A 26885-nucleotide genomic window follows, 5' to 3' on the forward strand; every position below is an offset into this window, starting at 1 on the left:
ACACATCCTATCTAATAAAGAGACTATGCTAACTGACCCTCACACCGTCGCAAAGATGGCAGTGCCCACAGCCAATAAGGCAGGAATATGCTAATTGACTGCCCTGCCCTCAAAGATGGCAGCGCCCACAACCAATAAGGAGGGAATATGCTAATTACTGCCCTGCCCTCAAAGATGGCGGCACCCACAGTCACTGATGGAGGTGCCCAGTCCCCTCAGCCCCACTGGGGCTGCAGGTGCAGTGCAAGGTCGGGGCCATTCCCAGGCGGGCCCCGCTGCTCCGCATGCCTGCCTCCAGAAACCCTAGTCCCCTCAGTCCCCCAGCTGCTCAGGGACTGCCCGAGGTGCAGACAAGTCTCATGGTGGCTGCCCAGCTGACGCTTGAGGTGCAAGCAAGACTCAGATGGCAGCTGCCCAGGTGCCCAGGGTCAGCCCGAGGTGCAGGCAAGCCTTGGGTGGCGGCTGCCCAGCCGCCCAGGGCTGCCCGAGGCCCAGGTAACCAGGGCTGGCCAAGGCTTGCACTGCCGGCAGTGGCAGCAGCAGAGGTGTGATGGGGGCGTTGCCCTCCCCTCATCGCTGGGTCAACTCCTGCCCCTGAGGACTCCCAGACGGTGAGAGGGGGCAGGCCAGGCTGAGGGACCCCCCTCCCCCATCCAGTGCATGAATTTTCATGCACAGAGCCTCTAGTACAGTATATAAACAGATCATATATCTGTGATATTAAAATTTCATGGAGTGATTAGGAGAAAATTTCTACAAAGCCTCCCTCAGGTTGAAAATGAAAAAACAAAAAGTCAAGAAACAACTGGTCTAAAATACATAAAGGTGGCAAAACTTAAAGGAAAGCAGAGAAATGATTACCATAACATTTGGAATATTAACTCTAAGGATAGGATTGGTGTTGGATGCTTCTAGAGTTTTGATAGTGGTCTATTTCTTGACCTGGGGTGGTGAACTCAGTTATGCATTAGTCTGTATGTTTATGTTTTATAAACTTTTCTGCATGGTATTAAATTTCATGATTAAAGAAAGTAGTTTCTGGACTTTAAATATAGAAATGCAGAATATTGTTCAGATTTCTCACACACATGACTATGAACTAATCTCCAACTCAGTAAAATTTCTTAAAAAAGTGAGATGTTGACTGATGAAATGCTTTTACTGAACAAAAAAGAAATGCCATTTTTTTTGTGTTTTTTTCAGGTGGGCCCAGTTCTTCATCCATCCACTAATGATAAGAGATGCGATTGACCGTGAAGTTGAAGCTGTTGACAGTGGTGAGAGAAGTGCTTTATGTCGTACCACTTTTTCCTTTATAGAACCAGTTTTTTATTTAGCACATTTATCATTCTTTATCACTACTCTATTTTATTTTTATATAATAAGGGTTAAATTGAAAAAGATGTGTCATATTTATTCCTGAAGCCGTTAAATGTATAATTCAGTATGGATTTGAAATAAAAGGATGGTAGATTTTTATTTTCTTCAGGCTTTTAAAAAATAAATGTTTTTATTGATTTCAGAGAGAGGAAGGGAGAGGGAGAGAGAGATAGAAACACCAACTATGGGAGAGAATTATAACTGGCTGCCTCCCTCACGGCCCCTTTGGGGATTGAGCCTGCAACCCCGGCATGTGCCCTGACTGGGAATCGAATTGTGATCTCCTGTTTCATAGTACGGGTGCTCAACCACTGAGTCATGCTGCCCAGGCTTTTTTATTAACACTTTCATCAGTAAAATCTTGGATATAGCATCCTGGAGTTTTAACCTTCACATCATTAATTACCTAGTTTTATTTGAAAATAAGGGAAAACCTCTAGAAAGGTGAACTGACTATCCAACGTTATAAATATGTTAAGACATTGTTTGCGGGTAGTTTTTATCGCGCACTAACAGGTGGCGTGGGCCATTTTTGCAGTTGAATAGATTGATTACCGTTATACCTGGAAGTACATACATAATTCACCATTGTATGTGTTAGAGACCCAAATTTTGTCCTTTGGAATTCGTATATCTGCATGTTAGCATCCCTTTAGAGCAATAAAAAAGTATAAAAATAAACATATTTATACATTACCTGCATTCTACCTCTACTCTATAAAAAATGTATTAATCCGTGCCCCGCGCTCTACTACCAGTCAACTAAAACGTATAAATACGTTTCCTGCATACAATGTGTTAAGTCATAGAGCCTAGCCTAGATTATTGCTTACTCAACTTCAGTTTTATAGCACATGATTAATTTTTGTTACTTCCTTACTTTCAGTTCTTTAAGCTTGAGTTTCCAGGTAATAAAGTAGATACAGAATTTCATTTAATTCAAAGTGTTTCTTTAAAATTGACAGAATATCAGCTAGCAAGACCTTCTGATGCAAACAGAAAGGAAATGTTATTTGGAAGCCTTGCTAGACCTGGACATCCTATGGGGAAATTTTTTTGGGGTAAGATACTTTATCTTGTTTCATATTTTCTAGTTAAGGAAGATTGAGGATATGAAAAGTTGATAAAGAATGGAAAATTATACAAGTAGGGTAGCTAGGTAACTTTTACATTTTCAAATATAAAGTAGTATTGCCTATATTAGGTTCTCTAACATTGAATATATGAAGAATAGCACCTAACATTTGTGAATGCTTTGTTGGTGTTAGATACTCTGCTGACACCACATAAATTATCTCATTTGATCATCCAAAACAGTGTTTTGAGCTGGTTACTATTGTCATCTCTAAAGATAAAGAAACACACTAAGAGGAGACAATTTGCTTAAATCACACAGTGATTGGATTTGAACCTCTGTGTGTGTGTGTGTGTGTGTGTGTGTGTGTGTGTGTGTGTATATATAGATCCACACTAATAAAAGACAAGCATGCAAATGGACCGTACCTTTGCTATGCCTTAAGCCAACCAATGCTCACCAGCCAATCAGACCGACTATATGCAAATTAACCCAACCAAGATGGCGGCCAGCACCCATGGAGCTGGAGCGAGGCTTGGTTGCCCAGTGATGGAGGAAGCCAAGCTTCCTGCCTGCCGCAGCCAGTTCTGAGCTCCACTCAAGGCAACAAAGTTTCAATTATAGAAGATAAATAAACCCCAGATACCTGCTTTCAGCTGGCCGTGGCCATGGAGCTGCAGCGAGCAGGAGGCTTGGGTTGCCCCTGGTGATGGAGGAAGCCAAGCTTCCCGCCCCGCCCTGGCCGGCTCTGAGCTCCACTCAAGGCTACAAAGTTTCAATTATAGAAGGTAAATAAATCCCAGATGAAAAAAGAAAAAGAAAAAAGGAGAGGCTGGGAGCTTCCATTGCCGGGGTGCTTGGCCAGCCTGAAAACGGCCCTCAACCCCTCACCCAGGCTGGCCAAACCTCCATGGGGTGAGGGTCCCCACTGGCGGGGGGGGGGGGGCTTGACCAACCTGCAAACAGCCATCAGCCCCTCACCCAGGCTGGCCAGGCACCCCAGTGGGGACTCCCACCCTTAAGGGGGTGTGACCCAGCCTACAAACAGCCATCAGCCCCTCACCCAAGCTAGCCAGGCACCCCAGCGGGACCCCCACCCTGATCCGGGACACCCTTCAGGGCAAACCAGCCAGTCCCCACCCGTGCACCAGGCCTCTATCCTATATAATAAAAGGGTAATATCCAAACTGACCCTAACAGCAGAACGACTAGGAATGACTGGCCACTATGACACACACTGACCACCAGGGGGCAGACAGCACAGGAGCTGCACCCTGGAATCAGAGAGTAGGGAGCCTGATTCCTTGCAGGGCCATGTGATTCCACCTTCGGCTGTGGGTCATGTTGTTGCTGGTGCACTGTTGGACTGAATCTGGTTTACTGCGCACTTGTGTTTGTGTTCCACACCCTGTATAACAGCAACTTAGCAGAGTGCTCTCTCGCACTCCGGGACCCCTTGGGGAATGTTGGAGAGCTGGTTTTGGTCCTATCCCCACAGGCCAGGCCGAGGGACCCCACCTGCCGAAGGGACCCCCTTAACTCTGCTGTGGTGCTGCCCCAGGTGCCGGGGAGGGATCGCGGGAGGTTGGCTCCAGGGCATGTCTAGCCCATCTCACCCAGTCCCGCCCCGCTGGCCACTTTCTAATTTCCTTTCAGTGTGCATGAATCCATGCACTGGGTCACTAATCTGATTATTAAATCTGTTCTCTTCCCCAACCTGACATTTCCGTTTATCAACAGAGATTCAGCAATTATTTCTCGAATAGTTTTTGAGCTGTGACCTAATTTTGTTTAACTGATAAGCTGTTTAAATGGTATCTGTTTTTAATAATGCCATTTTCTTAGTTTTATATCAGTTACAGCCTCATATTAATCCTCTTGACCAAATCTGGGGTGAATAGATTGAAATGGCACTTCATTCAAAGGATGATTTGCTTCTCTGTATATTTTGTACAGTTATAAACATTTTATATGGCATCCATGCTTTATGTGGTTTATTTCTAAGAATTATACAGAATATTATAAAAGTAATTCAGAGATAAAATCTGATTTGAATGATAGACTAATTATTAAGAAAGGAAGTTTAAGGCAATTATTGTTGCTAAGGTTTTACCAACTAGAGGTTATTGATATCTTATGTGTTAAAATATGTCTCAGAATTGTTTCTTGGGAATTTTTGTCTTAGAGTGGTATTATTACTATTATACACTGGTTCAATATTCTTGAGTCACTTGGGTTATTTCATTAATTATATATAGTAGCAGAGTATGCATTATTGGGATAGAGACTTTGAGCAAAGTAAACTTTATTTCTATAATATTTTTCATCTTTTTACAGGAAATGCTGAGACTCTCAAACATGAGCCAAAAAGGAATAATATTGATACATATACTAGACTGAGAGAATTCTGGATGCGTTACTACTCTTCTCATTACATGACATTAGTAGTTCAATCCAAAGGTAATATTACCTACTATGGCCCTTAGGATTACTCTGAAATAGTGTGTTTTTTTGGATTTGTTTGCCTTGACCAGTGTTGCAGTGAGTGCACTGTTAATAACTTTAGTGCTTGATCCTAATTATGAACTAAAGGAAATCAGAATTTGGAGAGGTTACATAGCAAGTGGCTAAGTTCAGGGAAGCACAAAATCATCTGATTATCAGCAAATGTTTTTTTCTCTTATAGACAGATCGTATTCTAAGCTAGTCTGTGAATTATACTAATGTACTAATAGGTCATAAATTATTTTTTTTAAGTCACATTTAGCTACTGTCTCTGTTACCTCTCATTGTGAATTTAATCCATATTGATTAATCCCCATTGATAAATCCCCATTTATCAACTCTTATAGGGGAAGGTGTCTGCTTCTCATCCTTCTGTAGGGTCCAGTAAAATGGCATGATTAATTGAATTCCATTATGGTAATGCTGGTAGTATCTTAAATGTAAAATACTGATCATTTCCTATACTCTTTTCCTTCTTTTATCATTATCTTCAGTAGCTTGTGTTAACTTTTTCTCATTAAAGAAATCATAGTAGTTCTCTTTACTTTTCAATCAGCTTTGGCTATTTTTCAAAGTCAATCAGTTGCTAAACTATTCCTTTTGAAATACTGTATAGTTTATACATTTTTTACAAAAAAAGACACTGTTCCTCTCACCCTAATATTCTTATTTTTATAAAGTTTTGTTCTTTCATTATCAAAATTCAGGTCAGAGCTGACTTGGCATTTAAATGTAACACATTTTTGCATTTAGAATCAAAATTAGCCTATTAAAGTTGATATCAATGAAAAGTTATGGATATGTTCTAGTAGATTCTTTTGTTCAAACCATAGATGGGCATTTAGATTCATTTTACAACGTTTGTTAAAATAGGCAATTTCATATTCAGTGTGTAATATTAATTTATAATACTTAGTTAATTATTATTTCCAAATTTGTCATGAACATGCATTTTTCTTCCACTAGGTATTGTTTCTTTTGCATTCTCTTCTCTTATGATAATAAATGTAAGAGCATATTAATGATTATTGCAAATTTCTAAAATAAGCCCCAGATATTTGATGAGAGCCTTTTATAATTTAAACTCATTGATTTTGGAGCTTTAGCATTTATTATACCATTTAAGAGTTAAATATCTCTATAAATAGTGTAGAATAAATTCAGAACTTGATTAGTGTAATTTTCATCTTGTGTTTTATATCCTGGGGCATTTCTTTTGAGAATTAGTGAAACATGTCTCATAGAACTAACAAATTCTGTCCAGTGATGGTAATGAGTCACTGGGATAAAGCTCAAAGGTTTCCTTTTTTATTTAGCTCTCCTGTTTTACTATAATTTCTTATGAAATAATAAAGAATTAGAAAATAGAAATCATGTATATATGATTTGGCCATATATATGTGAAACTTAAGACTGTGGATTAAAACCTAATCAAGTATAAATTAATGTAAAATAAATTCAGTATAAAAGTACTGATGAGCCCTAACCGGTTTGGCTCAGTGGATAGAGCGTCGGCCTGCGGACTGAAGGGTCCCAGGTTTGATTCCAGTCAAGGGCATGTACCTTGGTTGCGGGCATATCCCCAGTAGGAGATGTGCAGGAGGCAGCTGATCGATGTTTCTCTCTCATCAATGTTTCTAACTCTCTATCCTTCTCCCTTTCTCTCTGTAAAAAATCAATAAAATATATAAAAAAAGTTATTAGAAATAGTAACATTTAAAAAAAAAAAGTACTGATGAGATGCCAAGAAGAAGGGTCAGTGTAATGTGCATTGAGAGGAACCTTCCTTAGAGGATGGTTGGTATATTCTTATCTTTTGGCCCTTCATAGTAGCTTAATGATAAACAAAATCTTTTTTTTTTTTTTTAACTGTGTGCTTCTTCTAACTTTACTAGGGAGGAATAAAGAAGTCTAACAAAATTATATGTTTATTAAAGTTTTCTTAACTATTTTTATTTTTCCTGTTATTGCTGGTTATGAACTGGCAGGTAATGCCCAAATTAAAGTATCCCTTTATGTGTAGCTAAAGATTTGTGAAAAATCTAATTGCATTTTTCTGTCTTCTCCCCATTCTCCCTCCCAAGAAACACTGGATACTTTGGAAAAGTGGGTTACTGAAATCTTCTCTCAGATACCAAACAAGTAAGACATTTATTCTCATAAATCATATACCTTTATAGTTAAAGAGACCGTATCTTTTTTATATGAGTTCCAAAGGTTTTTCGTTTTTCTTTGTGTTGTTTTTTTTTCTTTTTGTTTGTTTTTTAAAGAGGTCATTAAGAACTATAAGTGGTTTAGTAAGATTGCACAGCTTTTGAGTCGGAGTGGGAAAAATAAGATGAAAATCTAAATCTCCATAGTTTCTGTAGTTCATAATTTATAAACTTTAAGGTAAGCAGTAATTCTGAAGAATTTAAATCTCTTTTTACATTTACTTGGAGCTTTTCTGTTATTGTGGAAAGTGTTATATGAAAGTGCGTATTTTATGAGAGGTAGGTTGAATATATATATTTGTATCCCCTGCCTTAGAACAAATTATCTTTTGAAAGTTTTTTTTTGTTGTTTATTAATCTTCATCTGAGGATACTTTTCCCATTGATTTTTTAGAGAAAGTGGAAGGGGAGGTGGAATTGATGTTAGAGAGACCTCCTGCATGTGCCTCGACTAGGCCCAGAGATAGAACCTGCAACCCATGTGCATGCCCTTGACCCAGAATCAAACCCGTGACCCTTCGGTGCACGGTCTGACTCTAACCACTTAGGCCCACCAGCCAGGGCCTGAAAGTTTTTTTTTAAGTCAGTTGTTTGGAACTTGGAATGCTTTACCCCATAAAAGAAATAATCTCGTAGATGATTGATTTTCCATCATACTGTCTGAAAAGTCAGTTTCATATAGTTGAACCAATTTTTTTTATTAGAAATTGTATGTAGGGTTCCAGTTCAGAAAGCTATTTTTTGTGCACCTAAATTCATCAAATAATAAAAACATTTGAAACTTTATTGTTACATTTTTGTGTTATAAGGAATACAAATAAAACTTTAATTCTGAAGCAATTAAGTCTTCCCACTCCTAACGGTTTGCATTTTTATAAAATAAATGACATCAGTTTTTTCCTTATATCAGGTGAGTAAGCATGACTTTTTCCATTTCTTCATTTGAAGACATGATTTATTGTAGACTTATAAAATAAAAATTTGCTTTAAAAATGTTTCAGTGGATAGAGCGTCAGCCTTCAGACTCAAGCGTCCCAGGTTCGATTCCCAGTCAAGGGCATGTACCTTGGTTGCAGGCACATCCCCAGTGGGGAATATGCAGGAGGCAACTGATCGATGTTTCTCTCTCATCGATGTTTCTAACTCTCTATCCCTTTCCCTTCCTCTCTGTAAAAAATCAATAAAATAAATTTTTTTTAATATATTTTATTGATTTTTTACAGAGAGGAAGGGAGAGAGAAAGAGAGTTAGAAACATCAATGAGAGAGAAACATCGATCAGCCACCTCCTGCACATCTCCTACTGGGGATGTGCCTGCAACCCAGGTACATGCCCTGAAACCTAGGACCTTTCAGTTCGCAGGCCGACGCTCTATCCACTGAGCCAAACCGGTTTCGGCAATAAAATATATTTTTTAAAAAATGTTAGAATAATTTATAATAACATATATTTGTTTTATTATTTTGGCTTTATGTTAATTTCCATTAGTAATTAGCGGTACTTTTTATGTACAGAAAGATAATGAAAGCCATGCCAAAGTTGCAAGTTTTTGTTTTGTTTGTTTTGATAAGAAAATCGCTGAGTTATGGAAATGTCAAGTGGCAGTTTGAAACATGTTTCACTGTGAAACTTTACTAATAAAAATCAGAGGTATAATTGAATTAGAGGTATTCATTAAATCCTATCAATTCCTGATAAGCATTTTGAAAAATTTTCTTAGTATTCACTAACTTTGGTTTCTTAATCATAAAGATTAAAATTTTTTCTAGATATTTGAAATTATTCATATTGACCATTATTAGTTACAATATCTTCAGCCAGATAGGAAGCTTCTAGAAGGGGAGTCAAGTCTTTTAAATACCAAAGTACCTAATATAGTGCTTTATACTTAATCATATCATTTATGTTTGTTGAATTTAAAAAATTATATCTAAGTTTTCTTAAACGGCTTTGTATAGGAGGATAACTGAAGTTGAATATGTCGAGAGAGGCAATAAATATTGGGAGGGGAGGTCCCTTTAATTTATTGTTTTATTGTGAGTTTTAAAGATATTTTCGTCATTTGGACGGAGGTTAAGAACAGGTTGTGTAATTCAAGATTTGTGGCTTTATTGCCATCTATTCACTTACGCCTAGAGTGCTTTTCAGCCAGTAATATGTAGAATGGATTGTAAATAACTTATCAGTTAGGTATCCTTAAAGATACTGCTTATAAAGGCTTTTGCCAATTAAATTTTAATGTATTTGTTTTTTATTTTCAGTGGGTTACCAAAACCAAACTTTGGCCATTTAACGGATCCATTTGACACACCAGCATTTAACAAACTTTATAGAGGTTTGTGAATCAAAGATTTTTGAAATAACTTTAGTACATTCTCTAAAACTTAACTGAGGCTGCCAATTTTCTTTGAAAATGAAAACACAACGGAAAGTACAGATAAGTTGTCAAGGGAGTAGGTGGACAGCGGAGATCCAGTTAGCCATTAATGCACAGCAGATTGGTCTGCTGCTGCTTGAGTCTGTTTCATGCTTTCTCCCTTTCCCCTTGTTCCCTTATGTCCTTTGTTTCTTTCCCATTTCATTTTATCTATTTTCCGCTCTCTTTTTGCTTTGACAAAGAAAGAAATAGAGGAGGGGAAAACATTTTGGAAATTATTTTCTTGTATCTTTATTATAAAAAACCATTTTTGTTAACTGAAGAAAAATTTGTAAATAGGAGGGGAAATCACCCCTAAATCTTAACATACGGAGAAGTAATTTTGTCAAATTTCCTTTTGAGTTTCTCTAGATATATTTTCTTAATGTAGTTGAGATTGTAAAGTATATATACCTCTATTTCTTGCTTTTTCATTTAATATTACATTTGTAATAACTGGCCAATAAGCCATCACATATAATTTACGTAGCAATTTGCCTATAACAAATTTTGCAGAAACATTTAAAATTCACCATTTCTCTTTCTTTGCTCTTTTTATTATGGCAGGTTTTTTTCTTTCTCCTAGTTACCTAAGTATTCCTCTTTCCTCTTTCACCCCACTGCCAGTCTTTTCCCTCTTCCCTTCCTCTGATAAGTGACTGTTTTGTCACACCCTTTGTCTGCTGTTGGTGCCATATCTAAGCTGACTTATATTTGGTACTATTCTTTCTGGCTTTAGATTTTCTCTTCATAAAATCATAAAATAATAGCACTGGAAAAAATCTTAGAGTTACTGCAGCCTAATTCCCTCGCCTACCATAAGAAAACAGATCCAAAAAGATTTAAATTCAAATGATTTTCTCGAGATTAAATAAACATGTATAGCAAGATAGTGGTAGGGCTGGATTTCAACCATGGGTCTCCTGACTCCCTAGTCCTGTATCCTTTCTTGCAAAAAAGAATCCATCCTTAGGAGCATTTGATGTTTTGATCTTTTATCCATGCCTACTGTACCTGTGAAACCAAATTGAAAAGAAAATTCCAAAAATTGCATTATTCAAATTGGAAAATTGGCAACTTGAAATAATAATTGTATTGTATTTAACCTTACCCTGTTTATTGGAGGATGAAATTTATTGAATTTAAAACATTTTGTGTAACATAGTCAAAGTTATGGAGAAAGTCTTATATTTGTTCTTCAAATATTTTTTAGTTGTTCCAATTAGAAAAATTCATGCTCTGACCATCACGTGGGCACTTCCCCCTCAACAGCAACATTACAGGTAAGAGCTCAAGAGAAAATTTACTCCCATTAATTACTGAGTGACAGTCTTTTTTTTTAAAGCATATTAAATGGTTTAACTTTGGGAATTCTGGATTTATAAACACTGGTAATGTGGTAAACTGAGACCTCACCACTAAATTTGTCAAGCCTTCCTATATATTTTAATGTGTTCTTGGGTATAAAAACTAGAATTATCTTGTAACTGGTTGCCTTTCCTGAGTCATTGAAATTAAGTAGCTTAGTGTGAATACTAACTTTTGTAATTATTTTCTTTAGTACTTTTGAGTACAAAATATATTTGCTTTATGGATTTGCCAATTGGGACCATTTAGTTTGGACTTGTCAAAAATATAGTTAAATAATTTTGAGCCTAGAATATGACTATGGCATAAATATCAAGGACTTAGTCTAACTATGAGTTGGGACAGATTTATGTAAATTAGGAAAACATTTCAGCTTATTTATATAGTTAACTTATTTGAACAATATAGCATGGGTCAAGACATTCTTTAAAGATAAAGATCAGTCAATGCCTATAAATACTTTTCTAATTAGAAACAAATGCTAATAAACTGATAAAAATTTAACCTATTTTTAAAAACTATAACCAATAAAACAAAACTATGAGGACATGCTAATAAACAGAAGGAAAGAAACTGATGTGCATTGCCTAAGTGCAATAAAAATTGATTTTTTAAAAATGTATTAGAACATTCAAAAGGATAATATATAAAAAATATACATTGATTTTATAGATATGTTAGTGACCCCAATAGTGTTAGTATTATTACATACATATTTAAAAGTTTATTTGTTTTGAATTTTTACTATGAAAATAATGCATGCTTATAAAATATTAAAATAGGACAAAGGATATTAAATAAAAAGTAAAGCTCTGCTTTCTCCTTTTCTTGGTCTCTGTCCTCAAATATAGGCCCATTATCAATAGTTTTATATTGTTTAAACATTAAAATAATGAATATAAAACACTTCTTATTTCCTATTTTCTCTCTTTTTTTAATCTTTATTGTTGAAAGTATTACAGATGTCCCTTTTTCCCCCCATTGTTCCCTTCTAGCTCATACCCATCCCCCGCCCCAGGCCTTCACCACACTATTGTCTTTGTTAATGGGTTATGCATATATGCATGCATACATGTTCTTTGGTTAAATTCTTCCCAACCCCAGCCTTTGCCTTCCCTCTGAGATTTGACAGTCTGCTCCATGTTTCTATGTCTCTGGATCTATTTCATTCATCAGTTTATTTTGTTCTTTAGGTTCCACATATGAGTGAAATCACATTTTCTACTTTCTTATTTTTTTAAGAAATATTTTTATTGATTTCAGAGAAGAAGGGAGAGGGAGAAATAGAAACATCAATGATGAGAGAATCATTTATCGCCTGCCTCCTGCATGCCCCACACTGGGATGAAGCCCACAACCTGGGCATATACATTGACGGGGAATTGGAACTGTGACCTTCGGGTGCATAGGTTGATGCTCAATGCTGAGCCATGCTGGCCAGGCACATTTTATATTTTTTTGATTAACAAAACCTGTTCACTGTCTGACTGATTATTAAGGTGATTCATTGTAGAACTCTTGAAAAGTAGAAAAAAGTCATCCATGATTCTGTTTTCCAAAGACCATTAACATTGCTGTATGTTTCCTTCTAGTTTTTATTTTTTGAGTTATTTTGCATTTCCAACTATGTGAGTTCCCAGTAAATGAGCTTTTTTTGGGAGCCCCTTTTTCACAAAAGTCAAGTGTTTATCCCTCCAGAGTTACCAAATACAGTACAGTTAGCTTTGTTCAGATGTGAATGTGTAATCAGCTAGGTTCATTCTTTAACTGATTTGCTCCCCTCCATCAGTCTCACTATAGATACAGTTCAAATTCAGACTTTAAACAGTGTTGTGTTGGTTTTGGGGTTTGCTTAACATAGTTGAAATCATATTATATTTTGAGTTTTAAAGTTTACTGAATATAATTCTGTGAAGTAACTTTAAGATTTAAGAATGTTAAATTTCCTAACCCAGTATATTTTTCTGTATTTTGTTTTGGTAGAAATATATTTTTGAAATTATAGTAGAATCCAGTGGGAAAACACAATATGAATAACATAATATATAACTACTCAGATTATTAAAGAATATCCTATATAATAAAAGCCTAATATATGAAGTGTCCTGTCGGCCGTTCAACCAATTAAAGCGTAGTAATACGCTAATGTTATGTTAAGGTTGCTCAACTGCTCGCTATGATGTGCACTGACCACCAGGGGGGCAGACGCTCCAACTTGGGTCTGGCCGATCAGGACTGAGTAAGATGGGGCAGACATGCCCTGGAGCCCTCCTGCAGCCCCTTCCCGGCTGGCCAACCTCCCCTGTCCCTCCCGGCCCCAATTGTGCACCAGTGGAGTCCCTTGGCCTGGCTTGTGCCCTCTCGCAATTTAGGACCCCTCGGGGGATGTCTGAGAGCCGGTTTCGGCCCGATTCTGCAGGCCAGGCTGAGGGGACCCCACTGGGGCACGAATTGGTGCAACGGGCCTCTAGTTATTATATAATAAAAGCATTTTCATGAAAACCCCATGAGAAACTAGTTAGACAAATGAAGAGGAAAAGAAAAATATAGAGAGGCTAAGCTTCCTGCTCAAGAGCATTTGCTTAAAGGAAAAACTAAAACTATAACTTATGTTTTCTGACCCCTAAAGCAGCACATTTCAGTTTACTGAAGAGCATGATGGAATACTGAAAGCTTTTACAGATGCAGAATGATTCATATTGCATTAGGTCCTAAAATGATAAAAAATCTGTAATCCACTTTGAGTGAAACAAAAATGAAAGATTTTATTATGAAGAGAAATAAGTTTGGTGTCCAAGAGGAAAAGTCTTAAATTTTGGAATGATTATACTCATTCAGTGATTTCAGGTGAAGTTCAGTTTTACCATGTTTTATATTTTTATCCTGCTACTATCAAATTAATTATATTTTCATGTGTAGTGGAATTTATGTGAGAATAAGTTTATAATCATATTCTCAAATATTATAGTCTCAGAGTATGGTTTTCTGGTGTATTAATACCTTATTTAAAAAAATTTCTAACCTTAACATTTTTTTTTAAAGGGTAAAGCCACTTCATTATATTTCTTGGCTGGTTGGACATGAAGGCAAAGGCAGCATTCTTTCTTACCTTAGAAAAAAGCAAGTATTCAATTAATGAATTACAGCAATCTCTGAAAAATAGTAGACAATAAGTGTTAATATAACCCATTCTTTTCTCTTTTTGCTTTATCAGCCAGGAAGCCTAGAATCAAATCTAATGCTTAATTATAGTCACTTTAATAACTAATTATTTTTTTTATTTAGTTAAAATGTGTTTTTATTGACTTATTACAGAGAGAGGATGGGAGAGGGAGAGAGAGAAAGAGAAACATTGATGTGAGAGAGTGAAATCGAGCAGTTGCCTCTTGCACACACTCTAACTAGGGATTGAGCCTGTAACCTGGGTATGTGCCCTGACTGGGAATCGAACCAATGATCTTAAGGTTCATGGACGACACTCAACCAACTGAACCACACCATCCAGGGCTAACCTAGATTTTTTTTTATGGCTGTATTAATTATATTTGTGTATTTCCTTGGAAGTCCCCTTTTAGTCCATGTTGGAAGTAGTTGTACACAAAAATTAAAAAATCACAAAGTAATACATTACAGAACTGCATCAAAAGTTAGCTCTAACCAAGAATTTAGATTTGAAAGAAGTCAATTATTTAAATGTTGAGGATCGCTTCACTGGTTTGGTTCAGTGGATAGAGCATCGGCCTGTGGACCAAAGGGTCCTGGGTTCGAATTTGATCAAGAGCATGAACCTTGGTTGCAGGCACCTCCCCAGCCCGGGCCCTAGTTGGGGTTTGTGCAGAAGGCAACCAATCGATGTGTTTCTCCCACATTGAGGTTTCTCTCTGTCTTTTCCTCTCTCTTCTACTCTCTAAAAATCAATGGAAAAATATCCTCTGGTGAGGATTAACAATGAATGAATGAATGCATGCATGCATGCATGCTGAGGATCTCTAAGCTTTCACAACCCAAAAGGTAGACTAATGAGAACTTCATTGGGCGATAAATCATAAAACTATGTGGGACCGTGAACAGTATACTAGTATGCAGAATGTTTCCTAATGCATTTAGGCATGTGTTTAAATTGTCTAATAAGATAATAGAAATATTGCTTTAGCATCAGGACAAATGCATTAAAGTAATTCCTTTGACTTTTTTATATACTAATTCAAGAATGGAAAGGTACATGATAAATTTATATAAGTACTTTAAAGCATTAGTGTGTGCTAGAACATTCAAAGAAAGCTGAGAGGGCAGGGTTATCCTATCTAATAATAGAGAAACATGGTAATTAACCGTAACTTTGCTACCCTTCCCATTGGCTAATCAGCGGAATATGCAAATTAACTGCCAACCAAGATGGCGGCCGGCAGCCAGGTAGCTGAAGCAAGCAGGAGGCTTGCTTGCTCCAGTGATGTAGGAAGCCAAGGTTCCCCGCCTGCCGCTGCCGGCCTATGAGTTGCACTCTAAGAAACAATGTTGCAATTATAGAAGCTAAACCATCCCCAGAAACCTGCTTTCAGCCAGCCGGGATCTCAGAGCTGGAGTTGCAGCAGTGTTACAATTATAGAACCTGAACAAACCCAGATACCTGCTTTCAGCAGCCGAGGTTTCAGAGCTGGAGCCGAGCCTCAGAGCTAAAGCTGGCTCTCAGCTCCAGTGACAGCCATAGAAGGTAAATAAATCCCAGAATAAAGAAAAAAAGGAGAGGTTGGGAGCTTCAGTTACCCGCCAGCCTGAAAATGGCCCTCAGCCCCTCACCCAGACTGCCCAGGCACCCCAGTGGGGACCCCCACCCTGAAGGGTGTGTGACCAGCTGCAAACAGCCATCATCCTCTCATCCAGGCTGGTCAGGCTCCCAAGCGGGACCCCCACCCTGATCCGGGACACCCTTCAGGGCAAACCAGCCGGCCCCCACCCGTGCACCAGGCCTCTATCCTGTATAGTAAAAGGGTAATGTCCAAACTGACCCTAACAGCAGAAAGACTGGGAATGACTGGTTACTATGACACACACTGACCACCAGGGGGCAGACGCTCAATGCAGGAGCTGCCCTCTAATGGTCAGGGCGCTCTCACATGGGAGGAGCTCTGCTCAGCCACAAGCCAGGCTGATGGCTGCCAGTACAGCGGTGGTGGTGGGTGCCTCTCCTGCCTCCTCAGCAGCGCTAAGGATGTCCAACTGCAGTTTAGGCCTGCTCCCCACTGGCAAGTGGACATCCCCCGAGGCTGCTGGGCTGCCAGAGGGATGTCTGATTGCCATCTTAGGCCCAGTCCCGTGGGGAGCGGGCCTAAGCCAGCAGGTGGTCATCCCCTGAGGGGTCCCAGACTGTGAGAGGGCACAGGCTCGGCTGAGGGACACCCCCTCTTCCCCCCCGAGTGCACAAATTTTTGTGCACCGGGCCTCTAGTTATAAAATAATAATGATATTAGGTACATATATGCCTTGCACAGTAAATGTAAAATGCTTTGAGATGTGCATAACCTTTGTACCTTACTAATTTTATTAGAGTTTCCCACTCTCTTCTGGCTTTCTCCCTCCTTACTTTAGATCAGGGTTGGGCAAACTTTTTGACTCGAGGGCCACAATGGGTTCTTAAACTGGACCGGAGGGCCGGAACAAAAGCATGGATGGAGTGTTTGTGTGAACTAATATAAATTCAAAGTAAACATCATTACATAAAAGGGTATGGTCTTTTTTTTCAATAGTTTTAGTCATTTCAAACGGGCCGGATCCGGCCCGCGGGCCGTAGTTTGCCCACGGCTGCTTTAGATCCTTAATATTTTGCTTTATCTTCAACAAAAATTACTATTGCTTCATAAAACTGTTAATGTTTTACTATTTTGTAATATATATTAGTGTTTCTATTAAACAAGGCTATCATTTCCTGTTGTGATTCCCGAATGTACTGCAATTCCTTGGGAGGCTTTGTGCTTTTAAAATTTGTGCTTTTAAACTTACTGTTGGAAACTTACTGTTTGCATCAAAGGCTGAACTTCCCCAAATTTTACAAAGAAAGCTGACCTATTTTGTGAATTTGATGTATTTGCAGACTATCAGTCCCAATATATTGATTGGATTAATTTTTCCTGACTGTAGGTGCTGGGCTCTTGCACTCTTTGGTGGAAATGGTGAGACAGGATTTGAGCAAAATTCTACTTACTCAGTGTTCAGCATTTCTATTACATTGACTGATGAGGGTTATGAACATTTCTATGAGGTAAATAATAAAAATGGAGGGTTTTTAAAATATATAGATATCACTTCATGCAAAAATATAATCAGATGTTTTGTTTTTAGGTGGCTCATACTGTTTTCCAGTATTTAAAAATGCTGCAGAAGTTAGGCCCAGAAAAAAGGTAATACATACTTATTAGAATTAGGCCAGGAGTTAATCCTAGTATGTTTTAGCTTTAGGCTGCTGATAGACATGTTTTAGTCCTGCTTTGATCATTTTTCAGGCATTTCCTACTTAATTTCCTGTATTGGCTCCATAGTCTTATTCTGTACATGTAAATGTCCAGTCTGCTTTTTTTTATGCTTCTTTTTTCTTGTTGATGATTCTAATGAGAAATTTTAATATGTCGTATAATTGTAATTTTTTTCCTTCATAGAATTTTTGAAGAGATTCAGAAAATTGAGGACAATGAGTTCCATTACCAAGAGCAGGTACTGGAAGTCAAATTCTTTTTGAAAGTTTTCTATGACCAAGGTGAAACTGGTGTGGATATTGTTCCTCTTTTTGGAAGTGTCACTGGAGTTCTAATTTTGCCTCTCTCTGTCTTGCGAGTCTCAAGATGGCCTTGAGTCTATCTGAAAGTTAACTCTGTCTTTTTGAGTATTTATACTGAGTAAGAGTGAAGGATTAGGCAGATTGACACAAATCATATTGTGTGGTAATCTATGTAGGCATCCATCTGTCTATCTCCTTGATAAACATTCATGCAGAGCTTGGTATTGAACTTAATATTTGGGGAATTCAAATATTGTAAAGACATTCTATAAGATAATGAGTAGTAATAACCATATATAATGTTAGAAACAGTGCACTCTAGGATTTCTGGGCAAGGAGAGCATTTGTCTTGATTGGAATATGACGAGGGAAGGTTTCATGGGTATGATAAATTTGAATTGAGTTCAGGATTAAAAAATGCTTAAGGTTTGGCCCTGGTTGGGTAGCTCCGTTGGTTAGAGCGTTGTCCGATATGTGGGTTCGATCCTCTGTCAGTGCACATATAAGAAAGGATCAACCAATGAATGCATAAATGGGTAGAGCAGCGAATCGATGCTACTCTCTCTCTTGCCCTCCCTCAATCCCTCACTCTCCCCCTCTCCGTCTCCCTTTCTCTCTCTAAAATCAACAAAAACATTTTTTTTTTAAATGGATAAGGTTTGGATGCATTCTAAGCAATAGGAAACACATCAGTGGAGAACTCTGGGGAAATGTGAAAAAGTGAATGATCCTATGTGTCTGTGGTACAGGATATATGAAAGAAAGGTATTATGTAAGGCTGAAAGGTAAGGATTTTAGAGCAGGATTTTTTTAAAAAACCCTTTTGTGCCTTGGATTCCCTTTGCATCCCTCCTCAGAATAATGGTTCATCCCTCCAACTTTTTAAACTCTCAGAAAAAGCAGTCCAGTGATCACTGGTATATCCCTTACCTGGCGTCACCAATTGCTAATATTTTACCATATTTTATTTTTTCCTCTTTCTCTCTCTCTTTATATATATACTAGGGGCCCGGTGCACGAAATTCGTGCACTGGGTGTGTGTGTGGGGGGGAGTGTCCCTCAGCCCAGCCTGCCCCCTCTCACATACTGGGAGCCCTCAGGCGTTGACCCCCATCACCCTCCAATCGCAGGATCGGCCCCTTGCCCAGGCCTGACGCCTCTGACAGAGGCGTCAGGCCTGGGCAGGGGACCCTCATTTCCCCCCATCACTGGTTCTGCCCCCAGCCCAGGCCTGATGCCTCTGGCCCAGGCATCAGGCCTGGGCAGGGGACCCCCAGACCCCTCCGATTGCTGGCTCTGCCCCTTGCCCAGGCCTGATGCCTTGGCCAGAGGCGTAGACCCCCATCACCCTCCGATCGCCTGATCGGCCCCTTGCTCAGGCCTGACGCCTCCGCCAGAGGTTTCAGGCTTGGACAGGGGACCTCCATCTCCCCCCCGATCACTGGCTCTGGCCCCCGCCCAGGCCTGAGGCCTCTGGCCAAGGAATCATGCCTGGGCAGGGGACCCCCATCTCCCTCTGATCGCTTGCTCCACCCCCCGCCCAAGCCTGACGCCTCTGACCCAGGCTTCAGGCCTGGGCAAGGGGACCATCATATCCCCCCAATCCCAGGCTCAGCCCCCCGCCCAGGCCTGATGCCTCAGCCAGAGGAATTGACCCTCTTTACCCTCCGATCACCAATCACCGGATCGGCCCCTTGACCAGGCCTGAGGCCTCCGGCAGAGGTGTCAGGCCTGGGCAGGGGACCCCCATCTCCCCGCGGTTGCAGGCTCTGCCCCTGCCCAGGCCTAATGCCTCTGGCCTAGGCGTCCGGCCCGGGCAGCGGGGACCTGCAGTGGCAGTGGCCCCGCGATTGTGGGCTCCACTTTAGGCCCAGGCAAGGGACCCCTAGCTCCTGGGACTGCCAGCTTCGACCGTGCCCAGCTCCCATCGCTGGCTCCACCCCTACTTCCTTCTATCACTGGCCAGGGTGGCAAAGGTGCCTGATTCTCCGATCATGGCTGGGGGGCCCCCCAGCTCTTAGCTCCCCCCTGGGTTTCCGATCACTGTCAGTGGCAGGGGGCTTCTTCCTGCTTTCCCTTTCGCCTCCCTGCATTGTGCCTACATATGCAAATTAGCCGCCATCTTGTTGGCAGTTAATTTGCATATAGCCCTGATTAGCCAATGAAAAGGGTATCGTTGTACGCCAATTACCATTTTTCTCTTTTATTAGTGTTGATGTATGTGTGGGTATATGTGCGTTTTTTCCTCAAAACATTTGAGATTTAATTATAGATATCACTGTACTTTACCCCTACATTTTTTTTTAATTAACTCTTTATTTTTATTGTTCAGATTATTACAGTTGTTGCTCTTTTTCCCCCCATAGCTCCCCTCCACCTGGTTCCCACCCCACCCTCAACCCTTGCCCCCCCCCACTGTCCTCATCCATAGATGTACGATTTTTGTCCAGTCTCTTCCCGAACCCCCCACACTCCTTCCCCCCACCCTGAGAATAGTCAGTCCACTCCCTTTCTATGCCCCTGATTCTATTATATTCACCAGTTTATTCTGTTCATCAGATTATTTATTCACTTGATTTTTAGATTCACTTGTTGATAGATGTGTATTTGTGGTTCATAATTTGTATCTTTACCTTTTTCTTCTTCTTCCTCTTCTTAAAGAACACCTTTCAGCATTTCATATAATACTGGTTTGGTGGTGATGAACTCCTTTAGCTTTTTCTTATCTGTGAAGCTCTTTATCTGACTTTTACTTCTGAATGATAGCTTTGCTGGGTAAAGTAATCTTGGTTGTAGGTTCTTGGTATTCATCACTTTGAATATTTCTTGCCAATACCTTCTGGCCTGCATAGTTTCTGTTGAGAAATCAGCTGACAGTGGTAAGGGTACTCCCTTGTAGGTAACTGACTGTTTTTCTCTTCCTGCTTTAAGATTCTCTCTTTGTCTTTTGCTCTTGGCATTTTAATTATGATGTGTCTTGGTGTGGTCCTCTTTGGATTCCTTTTGTTTGGTGTTCTCTGCGCTTCCTGGACTTGTAAGTCTATTTCTTTCACCAGGTAGGGGAAGTTTTCTGTCATTATTTCTTCAAATAGGTTTTCAATATTTTGCTCTCTCTCTTCTTCTGGCACCCCCATAATTCGGATGTTGGTGTGCTTGAAGCTGTCCCAGAGGCTCTTTACACTATCTTCATATTTTTGGATTCTTTTTTCTTTTTGTTTTTCCAGTTGGATGTTTTTTACTTCTTCGTATTTCAAATTGTTCACTTGATTCTTGCGATCCTCTAGTCTGCTGTTGGAACTCTGTATAATATTCTTTATTTCAGTCATTGTATGCTTAATTTCTAGTTGGTCCTTTATCATAACCTTGAGGGTCTCACTAGATTCCTTGAGGGTCTCACTAAATTTATTGGCGGTTTCTAGAAAATTCTTGAAAAACCTTATAAGTATGGTTTTGAACTCTATATCCAGTCGTTTGCTTTCCTCCATTTCTGTCATTGGTGACCTGTTTCTTTGTCTCTGCATTTTTTATGCTTCCCTGTGTTGATAGAGTGGCTTTTGGTGCTAGGTGTCCTATAGGGCCCAGTGGCTCAGCCTCCCCAATTACCTGAGGTGGACACTCTTGGTGCACCCCTGTGTGGGCTTTGTGCACAGTCTTGTTGTAGTTAAGCCTTGATTGTTGTAGGTATCACTGGGAGGAGTTGACCTCCAGGCCAATTGGCTGTGAAAATCAGCTGTGTCTGCAGTGGGAGAACTTCTGTGCTGGAGACACCCTTCTGGGGCCAGACTTGCTTCAATGGGGCTTTGGTGCTCACTGAGTCTGCCCCCTGAGTGTGTCCCTTATGGATCTGAGGAGTTGTAATCTGGATGGTTCCACTCTGACCACTGGGTATACTGGCTCTTGGATCTCTAAGGAGGTGCTAATTTAGCCTCTGCCTGAGGCTACCCAGCAGACGCTATGGAGATCTGCAGCTTCCTCCTCTTTGTTTGGAGTTTGGAGGTGCCCAGATGATGCCCAGCTGTGAAGCAATGCAAGCTGCTGTGGGGCCTTGGGCCTTCTTTTGGAAGTTCTGGGTCTCTCTGACCCAGCTGCAGTTTATTAGGTAATTTTCAGATTGCAAAGGGTCAGGCCTTTCATATGCAAAAGCCTCTGCCCACAGCTTGGGTGGGGCGGGGTCTCAGGGAATCAACAGGGCGGAGCAAGCAGCTATGGCTGCTCCTCAGTCCTACCCTAAGAGGCCCCCTGTCTCAGTGTCCCGGTAATCGCCGCAAGGACCTCTGAGAGAAAGCCGCCCTCAAATTCTGACCGATGCCAGGCAGTCCAGTTTCTCCCCGTATGAGTCTGGGTCCCCAGAGACTCGCCTGGAACAGGAGTTCAGAGCAGTCGGGATTTTGAGACTCCCTCCCAATTGAAAAAGACAACCGTGTCCTCAGTTGCCAGCCATTTCCATGTGCGCCTCTGTACCTGTGCACTTTACTTCCACACCTCCTCTGAGTCTCAGTGTGCTTTTCTCTTTCCTTCTAGTTGTAGAATTTCCACTCAGCCAGCCTTCCTGTGGTTCTGAATGATGTCCGTTTTGTGTTTTAGTTGTATTTTTGAAGTGGTTGTGTGAGGCAGCAATTTCCGGTGTTTATCTATGCCACCATCTCGGTTTCTCCCTTTACCCCTACATTTTAAAACATGCATCTGCAAACGAATGTATTCTCTTACATAATGTGACCAAAATTGTCACACTCAGGCAATTTAACAATGAAATAATATTGGCTCAGTGGTTGAGCATCGACCTATGAAACAGGAGGTCACGGTTCGATTTCTGGTCAGGGCACATGCATGGGTTGCAGGCTCCATCCCCGTGGGGACATGCAGAATCAGCCATTAATGATTCTCATCATTTATGTTTCTATCTCTCTCCCTTTCCCTTCCTCTCTGAAATCAATAAAAATATATTTAAGAAAAAGAAACAATTCTGTTAATTACAGAGTTCATGGAATAGTGTTTCTAGGTACATAAAGTAAAATACAGTAGTTTCCAAAAAATATTGAAATAAAGTACTTAAAATAGTAAAAAATATTTTTTTATTAATGCAGTGAATAAGAAGATTTAGGGCAGGTCTAATAATTACTATAGTTTTTAAGTAGCAGTGAGTGTGATATTTTAAAATATCTGCAATAATTATATTGTGATTTCTATTGGTTATAATCATAGATGCTACTAACACTATTGTGGTTTGTTGCCATATTCATAATTGAGTAAAAATCCTAAATTAGAGATTAGTGAAAATCCTATATAATAAAAACCTGGCGTGACGCCCTTGTGTGATGTTGTCACAAGATGGCCACCACAAGATGGCCGGCCGGGGAGGGCAGTTGTGGGTGATCAGGCCGGCAGGGGAGGGCAGTTGGGGGTGAACAGGCCATCAGGGGAAGGCAGTTGGGGGCAACCAGGCCTGCAGGGAAGAGCAGTTAGGGGCGACCAGGCCAGCAGGGGATGGCACTTAGGGGCAATTGGGCCGGCAGGGGAGTGCAGTTGGGGGCAACCAGGCCTGCATGGGAGGGAAGTTGGGGGCAAGACAGATCAGCAGGGAAGGGCAGTTGGGTGCAATCGGGCTGGCAGGGGAGCAGTTAGGTGTCAATCAGGCCGGCAGGGGAGCGGTTAGAGGTGTTCAGGGTGGCAGACAGAAGTGGTTAGGGGCAATCAGGCAGGCAGGCGAGTGGTTAGGAGCTAGCAGTCTCGGATTGTGAGAGGGATCCCAGATTGGAGAGGGTGCAGGCTGGGCTGAGTGATGTTGGCCCCTCCCCCCAACCCCTTCGCATGAATTTCATGCACTGGGCGTCTAATCCTATCTAATAAAAGAGAAACATGGTAATTGGCATACAACCGCTACCCTTCCCATTAGCTAATCAGGGTGATATGCAAATTAACTGCCAGCCAAGATGGCGGCCGGCAGCCAGGCAGCTTGAAACTAACATGAGGCTTGCTTGCTTCAGTGACAGAGAAAACCAATGTTCCCTGCCTGCCTTGCCGGCCTCTGAGCCTGCAGTTTAAGAAACATTGTAACAAATATAGAAGCTAAACAAAACCCCAGAAACCTGCTTTCAGCGAGCCCGGGATCTCAGAGCTGGAGTTATACATTGTTTCGATTATAGAACCCAAACAAACCAGATACCTGCTTTCAGCAGCAGAAGCCTCAGAGCTAGAGCCAGAGCTAAAGCTGGCCCAGAATAAAAAAGAAAAAGAAAAAAAGGAGCAGTTGGGAGTTTCAGTCGGCCTGAAAACAGCCCTCAGCCCCTCACCCAGACTGGCCAGGCACCCCAGTGGGGACCCCCACCCTGAAGGGTGTGTGACCAGCTGCAAACAGCCATCATTCCCTCACCCAGGCTGGCCAGGCACCTCAGTGGGGACCCCCACCCTGAAGGGTGTGTGACCAGCTGCAAACAGCCTTCATCCCCTCACCCAGGCTGGCCAGGCACCCCAGTGGGGACCCCCACCCTGATCCAGGACACCCTTCAGGGCAAACCAGCCAGCCCCACCCATGCACCAGGCCTCTATCCTATATAGTAAAAGGGTAATATGCCTCCCAGCACCGGGATCAGTGGAGCCACGAGGCCTCCAGGCACCGGGATCAGCGTGACAGGGGACAGCGCCCAAACCCCCTGATCGCCCTGCGGCTCTGTGTGTGACAGGGTGCAGGGCCACAACCTCCCTATCTGCCCTGCTCTGTTCGTGACAGGGGAAGGCGCCCCAACCCCCTGATCAGCCCTGCTCTGTGCCTGATAGGGGGGAGCTCCCCAACCCCCTGATCGCCCTGCGGCTCTGTGTGTGACAGGGTGCGGCGCCTCAACCCCCTGATCAGCCCTGCTCTGTGTGTGACAGGGGGCGGTGCCCCAACTCCCCTATTGGCCCTACTCTGTTAGTGACAGGGGGGAGCTCCCCAACCCCTTGATTGACCCTGCTCTGTGCGTGACAGGGTACGGAGCCCCAACCCCCCTGATGGGCCCTGCTCTGTGCATGACGGGGTGGCGCCGCAACCTCCCCATCGACCCTGCCTTGAGTGTGACGGGGTGGTGCCCCTACCCCCCAATTGGCCCTATCCTGAGCGTGACTGAGGGTGGCATCGCACCCTCCCAATCTGCCCTGCTCTGTGCATGACAGGGGAAGACGCCCCAACTCCCCAATCGGCCCTGCTCTGAGCCGGACCAGGGGCTGCACCTAGGGATTGGGCCTGCCCTCTGCCACCCGGGAGCAGGCCTAAGCCAGCAGGTCGTTATCTCCTGAGGGGTCCCAGACTGCGAGAGGGCACAGGCTGGGCTGAGGGACCCCCTCCCCCCCCTGAGTGCACAAATTTTTGTGCACCGGGCCTCTAGTAAATATATAATTCCTTTTCAACCATATTCTTGCATTACCACCCCCTCCTGAATTTGTCCACTGATACCTTGTGGGAGGTGTTAATGGACCCTAGATTAAGAACAGTATGTAGAGCAGTGATGGCGAACCTATGACACGTGTGTCAGAGGTGACACGTGAACTCATTTTTTTTTTTTTGGTTGATTTTTCTTTGTTAAATGGCATTTAAATATATAAAATAAATATCAAAAATATGTCTTTGTTTTACTATGGTAGCAAATATCAAAAAATTTCTATATGTGACACGGCACCAGAGTTAAGTTAGGGTTTTTCAAAATGCTGACACGCGAAGCTCAAAAGGTTCACCATCACTGATGTAGAGCATCTTTTTTTTTTTTTTTTTAAATTATTACTGATTTGAGAGTGAAAGAGATTTGTTTTCCCACTTATTTATGCATTCATTGGTTGATTCTTATATGTGCCCTGACTGGGGCTTGAACTCACAACCTTGGTATATTGAGGTGACACTCCAACCAACTGAGCTACCCAGCCAGTGTTCATAGAGCATCTTGAAACCTACCTTTTTGGATCATTACTAAAGATGATTCCCTGAATATCTAAGTAGAGAAAACTTAAGTACTCGAGGACAAAGTAACAAAAACTGTGGGCTTCCAGTTGCTATTGATTCCTATGTGTAATCTGATCTATATACTTGAAGTCACTTGAAATTGAAATGAAAATCTCATTCTGTGAAAACAGAAAGATTTCTGTGACTTATTTTGGCTATTAGAGGGTCTTGTAGACACTCCTCCCTGTAAATAGATTGATATGCATAGAACCCACAAGTCTTGCTATGTACCTTACCAAGAATGATTTTATTCAGTGTCCTTATCAGCTATGGTGGCAACATGTGGGCAAGAACTGTGGCAAAGAAGGAGTGGGAACAAGAATTGTGGACTAAAACTATAAGTGATACCAAAATTCCTTTTTTGGGGGGATCTGCTTTTTAGCATTGGTTGAGTGAGTGACATTTTCCTTCTGTCCCTTCAGTTTCTTCTTAGCAAGGCATTTCAAAGATTTTTTACTGACATCTCATTTTGTAGCTCATTGCTTTCACCTTTAGCAATATTCATGAGTACTTTGATTTTAAAACATGATCCCCAAACATCCTAAATTAAAACCTGATCAGTGCAAAGTCAGAACAAATCAGAAAGGTCCATATCTGTGTGAACTGCTAAATTAACTCAAGTAGCTCAGCTTATTTTTGTGTTTATATATTTCCTTTATAAACAAAATTGAAATGTCTCCTCTTCAGACTTTTTACTAGTCTTTATGAAGAAAGGTAAATAGGAATTCCCTTTTCAAACTATTCAAACCAGTATTTTTTAATTAAGAAATTAAAAAAATTTTTAATTTTACATAGGAATTTGGATTCAGTATATATCATAAATCAACTATGTGAACTCGAGAAAAGCTGTTTAAATGCTTTCTGTAGGCAGAAAAACAGGAATAATAACAATGGAAGACAGTGAGACTTTGTAGTAGGTGAAACAATTAGAGGGTAGACAATAACAAGTGTTAGAGAAGATGTAGAGCAGCAGTTCTCAACCTGTGGGTCGTGACCCCTTTGGGGTCGAATGACCCTTTCACAGGGGTCGCCTAAGACCATCGGAAAACACATATATAATTACATATTGTTTTTGTGATTAATCACTGCTTTAATAATGTTCAATTTGTAACAATGAAAATACATCCTGCATATCAGATAATGACATTACGATTCATAACAGTAGCAAAATTACAGTTATGAAGTAGCAA

General features: G+C 41.0%; 1 protein-coding gene across 2 annotated transcripts in view; it reads left to right on the forward strand.

Moving 5' to 3' along the window:
• Nucleotides 1-26885, forward strand: part of NRDC (nardilysin convertase) — an 85413-nt gene that overhangs the window by 35465 nt on the left and 23063 nt on the right. For both annotated transcript variants that reach the window (XR_009451987.1, XM_059689621.1), the window contains exons 5-14: nucleotides 1204-1277; nucleotides 2346-2441; nucleotides 4793-4915; nucleotides 7045-7102; nucleotides 9435-9508; nucleotides 10803-10872; nucleotides 14000-14077; nucleotides 17093-17213; nucleotides 17294-17352; nucleotides 17608-17662. Coding sequence is in view for 1 of the 2 variants with exons in the window: in XM_059689621.1 (XP_059545604.1) it covers nucleotides 1204-1277; nucleotides 2346-2441; nucleotides 4793-4915; nucleotides 7045-7102; nucleotides 9435-9508; nucleotides 10803-10872; nucleotides 14000-14077; nucleotides 17093-17213; nucleotides 17294-17352; nucleotides 17608-17662 (808 nt within the window). In the remaining variant the exon portion in view is untranslated. The remainder of the gene's footprint in view (nucleotides 1-1203; nucleotides 1278-2345; nucleotides 2442-4792; nucleotides 4916-7044; nucleotides 7103-9434; nucleotides 9509-10802; nucleotides 10873-13999; nucleotides 14078-17092; nucleotides 17214-17293; nucleotides 17353-17607; nucleotides 17663-26885) is intronic.

This window comes from Myotis daubentonii, chromosome 3 (assembly GCF_963259705.1).
Source record: "Myotis daubentonii chromosome 3, mMyoDau2.1, whole genome shotgun sequence".
NCBI lineage: Eukaryota > Metazoa > Chordata > Mammalia > Chiroptera > Vespertilionidae > Myotis > Myotis daubentonii.